Raw genomic sequence first — 18,524 nt, 5'->3', positions numbered from 1 at the left:
TTACCCTTTACCCTCTGAGGCAAGAAGTAGAAGTAACACTATTTCATAGTCAAAAGAAACTAATCTCTGATAGATATGTGTCATTGTAACCCAGCCAATAAATGCCACCACAGATTAGAATTCAAGTTTTCCAATTTGGTCTATTATGTTTCTTTCTACCATGCCAGTCCATTTGTTTGTTCATACTTTGGTTTGCCAGATCTTTTACTAGGAGCAGGTTTTGTTCATAGACAAGGGAAATGGACACTTGTTAAATTCTCTGGTTTCTAAAGGGAAATAGGTGGGGCAGGGAAAAGAAGGAATAAATAAAATCCTCTGATGGGTAGGTAGAATTTGCTAGAGGGAAAGGGGAGAATTAAGTACTAAACATTGTACCTACCTTGCAACTTAGTTATTTTGGAGATGTTACGTTAGCATCTCCAGGCTCCTAGCATACTGTTTGTTGCCAAGGATGTCCCCTGCAAAACCTTTTAAAGTCCATAATAAACATTCAGTAATATCCCGAGCTTGGCCTAGATTTTTTTTTCCCCTAGGATGGGCATGGTGACACATTCTTGTAGTTCTTTTGACAAGGGGAAGTTGAGGTTGGTAGATTAATTGAACTAGAGAGCTCCAAGCTGGTGAAAGGAAGGGGGCCAGGAATCATCATTTACAAAGAACCTACAGTTTACTGGATGCTATATGCCAAGAACTTTTATAAATATTGTCTTATTTGAGTCTTACAACAACCCTGTGAGGTAGCTTGTTTTATTAGCCCCATTTTACAGTTGAGGAAACAGAGGCAAACATGGGTTGTAGATAGACAGTAAGTCTCATTTCCTGAATAGACTCACCAAGGAGGCAGTAGATACAGCACTGGTTCCAAATCCCAGGAACTTGATAGTACTTTTGTGACCTTGGGCTAGTTGCTTCCCCCCTTAGGTCTCATTTTTCTCATTTGTAAAATGAGGGACTTGGTCTAGGTATTCTCTGAGGCCCCTTCTCATCCAAGACTAGAGCCTATGGTTATATTTTAATTTCTTTTTTCATTTTATAAGCCCAAGAAATTAAAAATACGAGCAATAAATGGGTCCCAACATCCACAATTTTACCCAGAACCTTAGAACATGAGAAAAAGCTTCATTAGGAAGCTAACTCTCACTTTCAGTTTTAGGTGTTGCCATCAAAGTTTTTCCCTTTTGGGGAAGTGGTAATAGATGCTGAACTTTGGAGAGGAAACTATACTTTAAGTTGAGAAGCCTCAGTTCAGAGTTGATTGATGTTTTCCAATTCATTATATTAAAGAAGAAATTATAGGTTTTTGTTTGTTTGTTCATTTTTTTTAAGGCAGTGCTCTCTAAATGGTCTCTACAGCCGGGAAAGGAAGCTGTCAAATGGGAGGGTGTGACTTAAATTGCTCTGAAGCATCATCTTGCTGCTTTTTTTGGGCATTAGTATATAGTCCAGAGAGCACTTGCTGTTGTAACCCAGGAAGCTGTAAAATAATTTTCCATTTTATTAAAGAAAAAAGTATTAATGAAAAGGCATGACCTGAAAACAAATCTATATCTACATTCTGGTTTTGAGAGAATTCTATAGAATCTGAATCATTTGACTCATCATAGGAAGTAGAAAATTAGTTCATTGTTAAGTATCCCAGTGCTGATGAGTGTGCACAAAGGCTTCTTTCCCTCATCCATCCTACAATTAGTGTCTGCTTTGTGTTAATGGTCACTAATTTCATAAAGGAAACTCTTGAATCCATTGCATGTTTTCAAAATAAACTTAAGCAGACTCCAGTTTTTCTCACTTAGTAACTTAGCATGGAACTTTCCCCTTATAAATTAAAGGCTCTGTCCTCTGCCATCCCCCTGGCAGTGAGAACAGGAGGTACAGAGACACATACATTTAAAATCCATTTTAAGAGGAGTCCATAGCAGATGTTCATTGCTATTGCATACAAGAATATCATTAACTTCATAGGATATCTGGCAGTAGCAAATGTATAGACATGGCTACTGCCCTGAAATCTTGTTTGGCTTAGTTCTGCCCAGGGATAAATTTCCTTCTGTGGTAACAAGCTTGATGATTACATTTATTCTGCCCTCCAGGTACCATTTTGGCAATCTGGGCAATTTATTAAATTGCTTACAATTGAGATACTGACCATTACTTTATTCTCTTAATTCTTTTTATGTATATAGGACACATTTCTGTAGTGATTTGCAACTCAGAAGCTTAGTGGGCTGTGTCACTTTGACTCTTGAGTAAAGGCTCTTCTCCCTACCCACTCAGTGGTCTCTTTCACCTTTGAACTCTGTTAGTACTGACTATCTGCACCACTCAATCTGGCAGGTGTCATTTGGCTACCTTGTTTTTATATGTCTTTGTCTTGTCTCCACAAGTAGGTGGCCTGATTATCCAGTACAAGGATCCTTTCCCAGCCTCAGAGTACACAGACACACTGTAAATAATTAATTTTTTCCTTTTCATGTAATTTTCCATGTTGTAGAAAGGAAATATATATATATATATATATATATATATATATATATATATGTAGCTAAATCATATTGCCTTAAGACACCCTTTACCTAATCACATTTTGAAAAGTTCTAGGGAATGTGAATTAAAAGTTGTGGGAGATAATTTCACTCAGATTTTTTCCTCTGAAATATTAAGTGAGGAATATGTATCACATACTCATGTGTTACCATTTTAGAGATATTAAAAAGGATTTAATTTATCAGTTTTATGCCAAGATTTCCCCTACCACCTTTATTCCAGGCATTTTCCATGTTCTGAATCTCCCCAGACAAACGTTTTTAGTTTTTTTTCTTTGCTATATTTAAACCTTAAGTATTATGTAGCCAAATTCATTTGGGAAACTGCCTTAATGGATAATGAAATAGCATTTTTAAAAGGAAAAAATAACCAACAAAACTGTAGGCTAGCTGGTTCATTAGAGCATATAGCCAATGTAATCACAAGGTATAGGTTGACCAGTTACTTTTGCTCAGTTCTTTGGGTTACAGATATCTTGATTTTTCTTAACTATCTTGCCAATTTATGCAATTCAGCTTTGGGGAGAGGAGGAGTAGGAAGAGGAGAGGAGGGGCAGGGAGCAAAGTGTACAGGGTCATAGAATAGTAGATTTTGAGATATCTTAGAATTTATAAAGAGCAGCCCTTCATTTTTTAAACCCTTACTTTCAGTCAGAAGAGTATCAATGGAAGTCAAATGATTTGCCCAGTCACAAAGTTAGCTCAGAAGTATCTATGGTCAGATTTGAACCCAGGATACCACCTATCTTTAAACTGACTCAATTCATTGAGCCACCTCAATGCCTCTTTGAAGATGGAGTAGCAAAAAGATGAAAGGATTTGCTTGAAGCATCATACATACAGTAAGTAGAGAGAGGATTTGAACCCTGTTCTATTGGTTTCCAAGTCAATGACACATTGTTCCATAGTTGGGAAATCAACCAAAAGGCTTCACTATTAATAATGGTAGGTCAGAAGCATTATTTTCTAGGTGTAGGACAGTGTTTTTACATTTGTTTTGGAAGTTAATTTTAAATTCCCCAGAAATACAGATCTTAAAGAGTCAAAATTGACCAACCAGTCAGAGAGTAATCTTGACATTACATATTTCAGAGTCCTAAGCCTTTGAACACAGGAGTATTCTTGAAGATTTGGCTTGGGATAGACACCAGCCACCTATAGCTGTTGTGTCATTTGCTTTGGTCTCTCCAAAGTTCAGAAGATCAGAAAGCTTTATCAGCAAGATGGGCTAGGATGGGAGATTGGTGAAGGGAGCCTTGTGTCTTACTTAGCACTGCTCTATTCTTAAGCTTCTGAAAATGGAGAAAAGAAACAGTTCAAAAGTATCCCCCAAACCCAGTAGAGTAGCTGCAGAGCAAATGGCTTATAGGACTTGGGAAAAATGGTGGTCAGTTTACTATAACTTTATTATCCTAATATTCTTTGCCACTGTAGATTAAGTTCTTTTATTGCCACATTTGTTGTTGTTGTTAAAACCAGATTGTTCTCCAGCTCATGCTTGTCTTAATATTTGGGGCAATTAAAAATTTTATATTTGTCTTATCCAGATTAAGGACATGTTTGAATCACTTTTGGTTATTAGAAATTCTCCTATTCACTTTGGTGAAGCAGCTTGAAGAAATCCACATAAATTTTGTTTTTACTTAGCTATTAGCAACATTTCTTTAGGAATGAGACCAGGGATTTTGTGTCCCTCCATCAATATGGATCCTTCCTGTTTTATTATGTCCTTTTTTCCTGCCAGTTTACATGTTCACAACTATTGCTTATTTGTATGTGTGTGTTTGTGTGTATACACGAACACTTCTGAATGTTTATTTATAATCTTTATAATATGTTAATATCTTTTTGAATGTGTGCAGTTATATCTAAATGAATTTTTAATATCAGCCTTGTAAAGGAAGTTTTTATTAGTGGCTGTAACCTTATGGACTCTTAGGATCATAGAATGTTAGCTGTGGATGGGACTTTAATCTCTTTTATGTTTGAGGAAACTGAGATACCCATAAAGTTTAAGTGACTTACAAACCAGTCACCCATCTGGTTGACAAAAAATAAACTTGATATTTTTCCGTTGTACTAGTCAGTTTTTTCTGTAGGCAATATTGGTTGGAATGCTAATTTTGTAGTTTTTAAACCACCTACAAATAGGTCTTCAAAAGATTGTGACAGTTCCCAATAGGGGGTAGCCTAGTATCGGTTGTGCAGTGACTCCCTTAACTTCAAGACACTTTTAAAAAATCACCCAAGCTCTGATTGGAGCCAACCAAAAAAACATCTGTTGTTTTATTTATAGCTGCTATTTCTAAGAAGCATATTCTTTTAACAGATGAAAAGAAGTGGTTGACAGGCCATAATTCATGAAGTTACTGAGGCCTAATCTGATAGAACAAAATGTACAAAACTCTTTTCCTTCATTAAGACACTATAGCTTCCCTTTTAACGGAAGATAGTATTGGGGCAATGAAAAAAGAGAACATAAGTTGTCATACTTGTTAAGAAAGTGAAGACTTTTTAAATGATGCAGAAAATAACACCCTGCCATGATAAATTATGACTTTCACCTGTTGAACTTCCAGCAATCTGAGTCACTGTTTCTGCCTTTATACTGTCTCAGGTGATTTTCATCTTAAAACTAAATTTTCTTATTCCCATAACTGCTTACAAAAGTAAGATAGACCATTTGTCTATTTCACACATGCTTCCTAGGGCTCCCACCATGATAGCATCCACCAATGTCAGTGGCGTGTTCTTTGATAAAGAGACATAATATATCATGGATCAGGGCCAAACTTAAATCTCCTTCCTACCACACATACCCAGCACCAGTTTTGCTTTCTAGTTCTGATATTGATTCTAGTTCTGATATTGATATGATAATTTTTCCCATCACGATTTTCCATTCAGCAGTACACCCTCGTAATAGTAATTAAGAGATTCATTGATGAGTCTATAACTGGGATTACTTTCAGAGGCTTTTCCTGAAGCCACTTTACATCGTATCTATTGCTTTCCTCCATCTGTAAGGCTAACCACTGTACATAGAAAACATTTATGTCTGCCTGACATTAATTACTCTTCATAAACCTGTCATTTAATACCCAAATGCCTGGTACCGTTTTAGCTATTTAATGATTTGTTCTGAGTACATTACGTATAAACGAGTGATCTGTTAACTATTATTTTTTTTCTTAAAAAACAAAAACACAAAACAAGACCCAGCAACAGGGTGATTTCAGAAGTTAATATTGAGTTTAGAAAGATTAAACCCCTTTGTGGATTTCACTGTAGATCATTTTACACTGTGAGATGTAAATGTGAAGCCTTTAAAATGAAGTTCCATTTAATTTTTTTTTACTAATTCCCATTGCATTGAGCTGTTCATGTTGATGGCTATTTGTACCTATAGCATCACATTTGTCTTAAAAATCATTCCAGCAACATTGATTTTTGTTCTTTACTAGCATACTAAAGATGTGATGCTCCACTTTTCTTTTTCCTGAAAAAAATTGTGATAAATATGAGTTTCTACTCATCATCACCCCACTTCCTTTTCTTTTTTATAGCCAGTGGTGCTTTATAGGATTTCCAAGTATCCTTTCTATTCTCTCCATTTCATTTTATCCTACCTAATTATCCAGTGGGGGAGATTGTAGAAAAACTTCATGCTTTGGCTATGAATTAGATTAGATGACCATCAAATCCCCTTCTGATGGGGAAGGACATCCTCAATTGCTTTATGTTATCATTATCTCACATCGCTTCATTAACCATTCTAAAGCTTAGAAATCTTCAGGTCCTATTTGGAGGAACAGTTAAATATGTTTTATTTTAATTTTTGAAAGCTATTATCCATTTCCAACTTGATTAAATAGAATAGTTCTCTTGTACCACTAAAAGTGATAAGTTGGCCAGCTATATTTAGCTGAATAAAAACTATGGCATCCTTTGGGAAGAATGTGCTTATTATTAGTTTAGCCTTATGAGAAAATGCTTAATAAATGTTATCCTGGAAATATTTAGCCTGGCCCATGGTCCTGGCTTAGTTTCAATCTTGATTTATAAAAAAAACAAAACTGCCACAGAATGTAACAGGAATTACCTTACATTCCATAGAAAAGAAGATTTTTGTCACTGGCAGGAGTGGAAAAAAATGGATTTGTTCTGTCACTAATGTGACTGTAAGAAAGTCAGTTAACCTCTGAAACTCAGTTTTCTCACCTGTAAAATGAGTATGTTGGAGTGGATGACTTAAGTGGTCCCTTTCAACTCAACCTTTTATGCTCTGTCCTATAGATATCATCTTTGACTAAAAATATTTTTTTCCTTAAAAATTTTAACCTCTTTAAAACAGTGGGCCATGCCACCTTTCCATGCTTTTGTAGCCTCAAGGATATTCTGTTGCCCCTTGTGTGTGTGTATAATATACTCTCCCCCCTTCCTCTTCTATCGTTCTACTACTTTCTGAGGGTATTTTTTGGGTGAGCAGCTGCTTTGTTTGGAGGAGAGGAGAGTTTTTCCTCTCTGAGCTGCTCCTAAGGGGCTTATAAAGCTCTCCAGGTTTGGTACAAAAAGTCTGTGATTTTCCAAATCTGGATAGAAATAACCAAACTCAATGGCAGTACCAAACCTTGATGGCAACTGGAAGCAATGGAATAAAGGTGGGAAGAAGGAACACATAAGGGTGGGTATTGGGTTTTCTAACTTTGAACTGTTGTTACTATATTGAATTTCTTCTGTATTATTTGCATTTGATAACTTCTGCTGCTATCATGACATGAATCAGGACTTTCCCCTCCTTATTCTAGGCAATTGTCCTTTGCCATTATTTCTTCATGGCATCCCTCTCTTATAATTTATTATATGTACACTATGCATATTCAGTCTCTAAAGTAAAGATTCTTATCTTTTTGTGTTCTGATCTCCCATGACAGTACTGTGAATCCTGTGGAGCCCTTCTCAGAATGCTTTTAAATGCATAAAATAATACATAAGATCACACCAACATCAGTTATATTAAAAGTTTGTAAACTCAAGATTGAGGACTCCTGCCTTAAAATATTAACAGTTCTTAGGATACAAATAGTACACTCATAGGAAATTATTTAATAGGTAGTGAATTAACACATCATTTGTTGTGCCAATTGGACCCAACTAAGAGACTTACAACAAGCCTTTTCTTTCGCTTTGAAGCTAATATTCTCCTTCCTAAACACAAGTTGAGAGACACACTGACCTTCCTTGACCAGAACCAGGTCAAGTCTGGGGGTCCTATCCCCTGGATTCTAGCTAGTAGTCCTTTCTAGTAGTATATTCCATCTTTAGGCTTTGTGGCTTTATTGAATAATTTTCCTCTGTGCCTTCCAAGCCTTTTTTCATACTGATTTTCCCCTCTGTTCTTCAGTCTTATTATTCAGTCTTATTGCTGTATCTTTTTTACTTATTACTCTTTTTATTTATTACTCAGTCTTTTCAATCCACACTTCTCCAGTCTAAATCCATTTTTTTCTCTCATCCCCAGTTTCTCTTAAGTTTTCTTTTCTCTCCATCTTTACCCCTCCCCTAGTCAGCAACAATTCTCATGGGTATATTTAAAATCAGTCATGTCATGAGTGTTTTTGAAATATGTGGCAACTTTTTTCTCAGTTAAAATGCAATATAACTGCTCTTGAAGAAAAACCAGAAGTTTCAGATAATATAAGATATAAAGATTCACCTAGTGATTCTTAAATGTAACTATGAATGGTGTTAGAGCTTTCTTAGTTATGTGATATAGTAAAATGGGCTGGTAAAAGAAGAAAATGAATCCTTTCTAAGAAATTCCCAAGTATTCTCAGATCAGTAGGGAGGATTTTTTTGGTCACTAAATTTAGTGACGGTGAGTTCTAACAAGGAAATACTTCTGTGTTCAATTTGCTCTCATCTCCCCCAGTACAAGTGGCTTTCAGATTTCTGTCAGACCAGCTTTCTTTTGTTAATATTTTAAAATTAGGAAGCCTTGGAAGGAAATCCCATTTCATTTTGACACCTTCAGATTTTTTAGGCATTGTCCTTCTGTCTCAGCAATCAGAAAAACTTAGTTCTACTTGTAATACTCCAGACTCTGGAATTCTGTAGAATTAGACATTTTCTTTCTTAAAAAAAAAAAAAAACCAAACATATATTCACCTATGTATGTTAAATTAAATGTGTATGTGGTGTATCTTTCTCAATAAACACCCATCATAGGGTCTTTGCTATTCACAGTGCATTGTAAAGTCAAATTCTACTTTAGGTGATAGGATCATAATTGGCCTTCCTGAGATCAATAACTATTTCACTATCTTGCTTGTGACATCAAAAGCAAAGTTGGAATGTCTCCTTTTATAAAAGGAATCCTACGTGCTATTTCAGTCCTTATTTCCTATGGCAGTCTGTCTCCTGAGCGTAAGGGTAAATTTGGAACAGTGTCATTTTTTTCCTCTTGAAGCTATGTGGTTGAGAGGCCTGTGTCAGACAGTTCAGTTAAAGGTGTCTATATTTCAATATTTAAAAAGATAGTATGTGGAGTGAGAAATTCTGTGTTATTCTCAAGTTATTAATATCTAAGTTAGTAAAGCTGGTTTTCTCCCCCCCCCCCCCCCCCCTTATTTATCCATCTCTCCTTTTTTAAAATCTTATCTTCTGCATAAGTATTGGATCCAAGATAGAAGAAAGGTAAGGGTTAGGCAATTGGGGTTAGATGACTTCCCAAGGTCACACAGCCTGGAAGTGTCTGAAACCAGATTTTAACCAAGGACCTTCCATTTTCAGACTATCCATTGCATCATTAAGACATCCCATATTCTCTTTAAAGATGTATTTATATAATTAACATACACATGACAATATATTTAAAACTTACCCAAAGTTACAAACATTTAAATAAAAACCAGTATATGGGGGGGGGAATAAATTAGTGCTTATTTTATCAGTTATATCTTCAATGAAATCATTTTTAAAATTTAGGATGAAACTGCAAAAAGTTGCCAGTGTTCTCAACTTTACCTTAGTTAAGTGTCTATCTTAATGAAATATCAATCTTCTTCCTTAAAAATTTCCAAAGATAATTGGGTATTAAAATCAGTGTTAAGATTAAATTTGAAAAATCGCCCCCCCCAAATTGTAAAAGCTAGTTGTTACCTTGTTAATTTTATTGACTACCCCCTAAGTTTTTGGGGTGGAGGGGTCTTGTGTGTATCAAGTGTCACCTGATACTATAAGGTGTTGTTAAAGGTATACCAGAAATCTTTAGCATGTGCTTCTTTTGTGTCACAAAGTTTCCATTATGACATTAATTGGGGTTTCTTAGACTTAGGATCAGTTTTATATTCCTCAAAAGCATTTTAAAAGAGGTATAGCAAAGTATCTATTCAGTTTTGGTGGCGATGGAATTTGGACTTAGCTACAGTTATTATGTAAAGTAACATCTGACAAGATATTTGTTCCTATTTTGTATGTGAGCTTCTCTTCATGTTATATCCTTTTACAGTTTTAAGAAATTCGTGGTAATTTCTGCCCACTTTCATACTGCTTCCATCCATAATGAAAGATTTGGCTCGAACATTTTTGGAGCTAGTCAGTATTCCAGCTTTAATTTTCCACTTGCCTCTGCCAGGCACTCTAAAATATCTCTTTTTACTGAGAACTCCTCCAAAAGGTGCAGCTGTGTGCTGGTTTCATCTTGCACTTTGTAGCTCTGTTGGCAACATTTAGTATAAGGTATGCTCCCATCTCCCACACGTTGTTGCTGCTGCTGCCCAAGTACTGTTCAGGCCTGTCAGTGTTACCAGTTTGAGAAGAGCCCCACGATTTGTAGGGATGCCTGGCCTCGCTTTCACATGATTGGCTATTGATGGAGTGAAGGAGGAAAAAAAAAGAAAACTCATGGAAAATGCACCATTTTGAAGGGTCATCCAAAATCTTCCTACAGCCTTTGGAGACTGAGGTCATCCTTATCCTTGCAAATGATGAAGAGAGAACATGGTAGACTCTTTACCTCCTGACTTTTAAAAATATTTGGGAAAGAGAATGAGATTTCTATCTAATAACTCTTATGCTATTTTTTTTTCTTCAAGCATGCTGATAGTTTTTCATTTCACTGAATTATTTGATAGGAAAAACAATCATTGAGGTATAGTAAAAGGAATTCACAAATTTGCCCAGATTTGAAGGAGTGGGCTTGATTCTTCACAATTGTCTTTTGCCTCCAGAGATATCACAGAATTGCAAAAATTGTCATCAACCTGGTACTTACCCAAAGGCTATTGAGGATGATAATCAGATTGCTCACAAAACTTAACATTTGTAATTGCTGCTGCTTTTTCTAGAAATTTTACTGAATAAAAAGGGGCTTTTTGTTTCACTAGATTTTATGATTATATCTCTTTATCAGAGCTTAATTTTTTCAAAGGTTACTTGTCAAATTTGTTATTTTTCCTAGTTGTTTCTGATCTACATTTCTTAAAAGGAAGGGTGCTGTTTGGTTTGAAATTTTTGGATGGTATTAAAGATTTGCTTTTTTTTTTCCTTGAAGGACTTCTGTGACTAAGGTAGGGTAGATTGTTGTCATACAATCAAGAACTTTTCAAGAAAAATGTTTAATAACATAAGCTGTAATGGCGAGTAGGGAGTCCTTGAATTCTTCTGTCACTTTGCTTCTGTTAAATTGTACAATTTTAAACTCCAGTTGCATATTCTCATCAGGCAGCCATGGTAATTGAGACATTCTAACAGTTGAGTTATAGCATGCACTGTGAAATTTACAGACAAATATTTGTTCCTCTGCATTCTTTTAAACTTCCAAATTTTCTGCAGGATCAACCTATGTGGACTTCAAGCAATATTCCAGTATCTTGGTAGATAGGATAGGGGCAAGGATTGGATCTGCGATTTCATTGATAGGAGGAATTTTCCTGGTGAAGAAGCTCCCTTTACTAATGTAGACTCTACAATTTAAGAGTCTTAAGAGTTTCCCCGAACATTAAGAACTTAAATACTTGCTCAGGCACCTAGCCAGTATATGTGAGAGGTTCTAGGTCTTTTTGGCTTCAAAGTCTGCCATCTATCTAATACCTTATACTATAGCAGCTATCTTTTTTTATAATTACCATACATTTTTTAAAATTTGTTATTTGAGTAGACCCAAGTGGTAAGTAATTTTGTAGAGATAAATTGATATCTTGGCTTACAGAAATATTGAAAGGACACCTAGGAGCAACATTAAAATCTATTTGAATAAATATTTTTGGTTCTGTTTTCAGAGCTAATATATTGGCACAGTTTTTGTGAATGTGGCAACTTAAATGCCCCCTTTTCTCTTCCCTCACAATCCCTTCTTTGTAATGATAATTCATAGAGGATCTGTTCATATTTAAAAATCACAGTTGGGTGAAATCCAAACCTTTTCTTACCACCAGTTTTTCTAAGTGCCAAGAAAAATTAAATTACCAAAATTTTTAAAGGAATATTTTTTTTAAACTCTTGTTTTCCTGTTTAAGTAGCAACTCTTAGGATTGAAGGTTAGGTAAGAGGGGTTAAATGTGTGTTTTTCCACCCATACCGTCTGTCTTTAGAGTCAATACTGTGTATTGGTTCCAAGGCAGAAGAGAAGTAAGGGGTTGGCAATGGGAGTTAAAGTGACTTGCTCAGGGTCATATAGCTCAGGTGTCTGAGGTCAGATTTGAACCCAGATTCTCTCAACTCCAGGCCAGTTCTGTGCACTGTGCTACCTCTAACTGCCTCCAAAGGAATCCTATTGAACCCTTTCTTTTCCAGTCACTTAGTTTTTATTTGGCTGTTCTTGTTTCACAGGATATCCAAAAAAGAAAATAAGGGACAATATTGGTTTGGAGGATAGGAGAAAAGTGGGAGCACTGAGGTTTTTAAGCCAGTGATCATAATATTACATATAAACTTAGTTCAATGTTTCCTGAGGAGTCACTTTCATGCCTGCTTATGCTGGGGATGGATTCAGGAAGACTGAGGCAAATCATGTAACTTATTCAGCCTCAAGTGTTTGAGGATCAAATGAAGTCGTTAATGTAGTTTGTAAACTTTATATAAGAGCTTTTATAAAACATTGTCATTGTTTGTGAGACCTGAGGGTATAGGGAATCTCTGTGGTTGGCTTTTCTTTAGCCTCAGGATTTTTTTCCTCCTTTTTAACTTTGGGCTTTTCTTCAGCCTTTTATTTTTTTGTAGTGGAAAATAGAAAATTTTGAGATTTTTAAAAGCATAATTGACTCTCTAGCAACTTTGATTTTTACATGTAATGATAATCTTTACATGATATTTTAAATTTTTTTTTTTTTTTTGCATATAAGGATCCATGTTGAAGACAAGAACTGGTTGTGGTGAACAGTGTCCATGTGAGCTAATAACATCACTTAAGATATAGGCAGAGAAAAGTGGATTATATTCTGTTGTTTGAGAAATCAGGAGTTGTTGGGTTTTTGTTTTCACTTTGTGATAATTTTAAAGGAATTCTTTCAGGTATATTGACTTTGTTTTTGGTGGAGGTGGGGAGGACATACTATGTGTGTCCTTTTTGTGACTCAACTTGAATTTGCTTAGCTCAACCTGTCATTTCAATCTCTTATCCTCAGATTTGACAGATTTTTTCCTATTGTTAAAGATATCTTATCCCTGCTTTCGAAATATAAAAGAAGAAAAAATCATGTGCTTAAGGAAATTTATTTAATGCTTACTATGTCCCGGGCACTGTGCTAAGTACTTTACAAACATCTCATTTTATCTCCCAACAACAACCTTGGGAGGCTTTTTATTTTATAGTAAAGGAAACTAAGGCAGACAAAATGATTTGCAGGGGGTCACAAAGGGTAGTAAGTGTCTGAGGTCAGATTTAAATTGAGTTCTTTGATATCACCCTCCACTACAGCACCAGCTACATCTTGAACTTTGTCAAGAAAAGAAATGTGGGTTTCACTTATGGATTAGATGAGTCCCAACAAAATTGTCCATGAAGTGAATTTCTATAGCATGAATTCTCTATTCCTTACAGCAGAGGCATTTTCCTTAGGGTGAAGGGAAGATGGGCTTTTATAAATTCTTTGAGTACAAAAGAAAGTTGGAAGCCCCATGGATTGTAGCTGTACTTGTACCTAGAGAATGGTCTTTGCCATTCCCTTGACTCTGACTCTGTACACAGATCTAGCTCCTGGAGGTTTTGTTTGTTCTGTCAACTAGGGTCACCAGCCAAAACACAATATCATCTAAGTTTCGGGCCATAAAAATTTATAAAATGACTGCCTTTTGAAAAATGATTCCATAAATGCCAGTATTTAATAAGGTAATTTTTGCATAGTAAGAATTTCATAGTGATTGAGAAATGAGTATTTTTAGACTGTTTTTGAAGCTTGATATGTATTGCTTTTTATAATAAAGAATTCTTGACCTAAGACCCTGGGAGTTTTTAACACAAAAAGGAAAAAAAAATTAGAGCATATAAAGTTATCTATTTCCAAATAAAAGCAGATAGTGAGTCACCAAACAAAGTCAGTTAAAATATAGAAATGTAAATTAGGGTGAATGTTAGCAAAATATTGGCCACACATGCTGAGATTTTCGTAATTGAGTCTACAGTCTATGGTTTGACAACTTTGTGGAGGATGTTTAGCTCCCCCCTCTGGCATACTGTGAGAAAAATGACTTACTGCCAAAAAACATTTTTCACTTTCATTTTTTTGGGTACAAGAAAATACCAAGTTTCATATGCAGTGTCAAAAGAATGGAATATTTGTGTGAATAACAGCAAGCCTAAAGTGTTTTTGTGGTGGTGTATTTTTTCAAGTATGTAAGTGGACCCTTGAAGAACTTTTAACAGAAACACTAGTATTTCAGAAACCACTCATTATTTTTCTTCTGACTAAAGTGGATATGTGCAACAATAGTGGTATGGAACTTTCTCTCAAATATAGAACTGATGGTATGCATTTGTTTAGGTTGGCTGGGTAAAATTAATTTAGTTTTTGTTTTATGAAGTAACTTTTTTGTCTTGAGATTTTGATAAACTCAACTCAATTCCTGCCTCCAATTTTTTTTTGTCTCCTAGGTTTTACACTTCTAGATCTCACAGAGCAATTTTCCTCTCCTGCTGTTGCTCCACCAATCCTTATCAAATTAGTGGAAGCTATTGAGAAGAAAGGTATGTGCCACAGTTGCATGCTAATTCTATTTGATAGACCCTTGGATCTTACTGTGTACATTTCTTAGACTTGAAGAGTCTTGAAGTAATTGAAGTTAAAAAAAAAATGAAGACTTGAAGTAATAGAAACTCAAGTATTAGAAAGTATTGTTTTCTTGCTCTCCACTAAAGTTGTCCTTCAGTGCCTCATCAGTTGATTGATAAGTACATTAAGTACTTGCCTACAGTTGCACTCAGCCTCAGAGACACAAAGACAAAAATGGCAATGACCCAGGTTCTCAAAGATGGTGCCAATGTGCTTTAAGCTCTAGTGGGACCTAACAAGTTGGAAGAGCTTCATATATGGGTCCTCTGGCATCTCTTGTCAGAGCCCTGCCTAGCTAAGAATGGATAAGTTCATCACTAGAGGATCAACTACTTGGCAATCAATTCTTTGGGCCCCTACAATTTGTGGAATGTAAGTGACTCCCTGTTAAGTCATCATAGATAGATCCAAGTCTAAAGTCAGTGGAGGGAGCTCTAACACCAGGGAAGTCATAGATCTTTTGAATTCTTAGGGCAGATGGAGACAATTAACTAAATAATTTCTGCCTATGCTCTAACTAACAGTTTCTATAAAATAATTTGTGTCTACGTAGTTGTTTACGATTTAGTGCTATTGGAAAGGCTTGTGGCAGGATTTGACCTTTGTAACCTTTTAAGACATAGAATAAAACGTCTTTTTTAGAATTTAAAAATAGAAATGAATGGGAAATGGGAGTGCCTTTCTTAGTGAGCATATATTAAGTAAGCACTTATTATGTGTCAGACACCATGAGAAAAACAGTCTCTTGCTCTCAAGGAGCTTACATTTTATTTTTATTTTATCATTATTATGTGTGTGTGTTTTTTGTTTTTGTTGTTGTCATGCACAACACACTTCCATATTGGTCATTGTTGTAAAAACACATTCATACATAACCCAAACCCCCAAATAAAAGCTGAAGATACCCTGATGTGAAAGGAGCTTACATTTTAGTGAGGGAGACATAAAAGAAGCTTAAAAGGTGAGCCCTAGTGCATGGGGTTCTGGTAGAAGAAATCCGGAGTATAATTTGCAGAGTGAGCTACACAGCTGGCTTGGGCACCCTCCTTACATGGGCACCCTATCCCAGAAGGGAATCAGAAAGGAACCAGAGGGTATTTTCAATGCATGGTCTCCCAGGCTGGAAATGGGTTCTCTAAGAACACCGTTGTTACTGACACAAGACTGTTTTTTGTGTTTTAGGTCTGGAATGCCCAACTTTGTACAGAACCCAGAGCTCAAGCAGCTTAGCTGAACTCCGGCAGCTTCTTGATTGTGGTAAGTATCTCAGGTCTAACTCGAAGGGCATTTCTTATTTAAGAAACTGAACTTGGGGTCCCCTTACTTTTGGGATTCTTACTCATAGAAGAAGAGACCTTAAATGTCATAGAGTTCAGCTCCTGCCAACATAGCATTTTGATAGTAATGCAAAACTTCAGATACCTGTCTGTCCTAAATAGGTGGTGTGGGACTGTAGAGCTATGTGTTTTTGCAGTAATTCTCTGGAGAGCAGTTAGGGGGCTCAGTCTGAGAGCCAGGCTTAGTGACAGGAGGTTCTGGGTTCAAATTTGACCTCAGATACTTCCTAGCTATGTGAACTTGGGCAAGTCACTTAATCCCCATTGCCTAGCCCTTATTGCTCTGCCTTGGAACTGATACTTAGTATAGATTCTAAGACAAAAGTTTAAGGGATTAGAAAAAAGACTATTAGCAACAGTAGGGGCAATGAAGCCCTGTGAGACTGGGAATAAAGAGTAGGGGACTTTAAAAAAACGATTGAATCCGAGAGGTGAGAGAGCTGTCAAGATAATTATCGTAATGCCATAAAAAATAGCTTTAGTAGGTTACTGTTTTTATTATGCCTTTCTCCTGTCATCCATCTTCCAAACTTGCCAACTCTGCATTTCACCATCGCCAAGGTACATAGAACATTATAAGCAACATAATTGCCATCACAGTAAGTAGCATTGTATTTTTACAACTTCAGGATTTAGTAATAAGTGTTTCCCAGGTGTGCTCATGTGCATACATACATACATTTGTGTATATTATCCTCCTCTATGTTTTTTACTTCATTCAACAAGCCTACTTCTGTGCCAAGTACTTGTCTACCACAATCAAGGATACAGGTATTTCCTGATTTAAAAAAAATTCTATTTCAAAAATATATTTTCAAGCTAAAATTCAGTACTTTGAATGAAAGTGCCTAGTGTCAGTACTATGTGATGTTGGTTAATCTGAAGTGTCTTGAATATTAAAGAAGTTTCCTGATGGATTAAAAGGATCACTTATGTTTATCTTAAGTCTATTAATAAGATTTGGAGAAAAAGGACTTCATTCAGCAACTTTTTATTAGTAATCTATGTGCAAAAGCACAAGGATGTCTTGTTTTTATTTTCCTATTGAAAGAAGTACAGAAAAAAGATAAAATCATGTGAATATGTGTTTATACTCTTTCCCTTCCCCCCTTCTTTTGCTCAAATGATCTATGAAGATAGAATCTGACATTTTAAAGCAGGGTTTTCTTTTTTAAATGCCCTTATGGGAATCTATTTTCTCCCAAGATAGCCCCCAAAGCTATTTATCAAATTCATTTTAATATTTACTTATCCATACTGATCATGCTGATCATTTAAAAAGGTAGCTATCATCTAAGACTATAGGATTATCAAGTTGTAGATTATGGGCTGAAAGAGACAGCCAAAGCCTTCTAGTCCACAAGAGGTTTCTGTCCTCCCCTTTCCCCATTTTGCCGATGAGGAAATTGAGAAACAAGGAGAATGAGACTTATCACATGGGGGTAGTAACTATTAAGGGGCCCTTTTCAAAACCTCTAGTCCTTCTTCATACTCCCAGAGAACCACAGAGGAAAATAAAGGCCCTGAAACCAAGAAGTATCCCATGCCAAGGAGAAAAATCCTTAGGACAAAGTATAGAATCAGTGCAACTGATGTCAAATACAAATAATGCATCTTAATTGTGAATGACTGAACAATTTACAGATATTCCTTCCTTATTGTGATCTTCCCTGTGGTGGTATTTATATATCTCAGGTCAGCATAAGAAACTAAATGGGCATTTTGGGGGGAGTTATGTAGAAGTTGTACACAACATGTGAAGGTCAGCAGATGGAACAGAAAACCTTTAGAAACTCAGAAATGCATATGTATAGTATTTTTAATAGCAACATATTTTACTTTTTTTGATACCATAAATATATACAATTTCTTTTTTGAAGTTAAAATTTGCTTCAGTGATGTGGGAGAGATAACTTGTACTTAACCCATATTTTATAATAAGATATTGTAAACATCCTGTAGAAGAAAATCAGACTCACTCCTGGGTATGAAAGGAGGGCCAAAAAATTTAGCACAGATTTTCCAAAATGTGGGAGCTGCATCCCTAATCCCTGCAGTGTGATATGGATACCTGTATTTCACTTTCAATTTCAATTAAATAATTTTTCTCAGCCTTAGTTTCCTCACATGTAAAATCAATAGACTTTTATTTTTTTATTTTTATTCATTCATTCATTCGTTCATTCATTCATTCATTCATTCATTCATTTATTTTATTTGGTCATTTTGAAACATTAGTTGTTGGAAACAAAGATCATTTTCTTTCCTCCCCTCCCCAATAGACTTTTAAAAGTCATTTTCTTATGAATGATCTATGATCCTGTGATCTAGTGAAGAACCATCTTTTGTAGGCATGATGCCAATTGATGTCTATG

General features: G+C 35.7%; 1 protein-coding gene across 2 annotated transcripts in view; it reads left to right on the top strand.

The window, feature by feature from the left end:
* Window positions 1-18,524, top strand: part of PIK3R1 (phosphoinositide-3-kinase regulatory subunit 1) — a 96,716-nt gene that overhangs the window by 47,991 nt on the left and 30,201 nt on the right. Inside the window, exons 1-3 of one of the 2 annotated variants that reach the window (XM_007486411.3) lie at window positions 10,529-10,547; window positions 14,635-14,727; window positions 15,995-16,069. In XM_007486411.3, coding sequence (XP_007486473.3) covers window positions 10,529-10,547; window positions 14,635-14,727; window positions 15,995-16,069 — 187 coding nt within the window. Of the gene's footprint in view, window positions 1-10,528; window positions 10,548-14,634; window positions 14,728-15,994; window positions 16,070-18,524 lie in introns of those variants that run through there. The other variant, XM_001367112.5, reaches the window with a different exon arrangement.

The sequence above is a fragment of the Monodelphis domestica genome, chromosome 3 (genome assembly GCF_027887165.1).
Source record: "Monodelphis domestica isolate mMonDom1 chromosome 3, mMonDom1.pri, whole genome shotgun sequence".
Taxonomy (NCBI): Eukaryota; Metazoa; Chordata; class Mammalia; order Didelphimorphia; family Didelphidae; genus Monodelphis; species Monodelphis domestica.
The sequence above is the reverse complement of the archived record's forward strand: the minus strand, read 5'-3'. Positions and strand labels throughout refer to the sequence as shown.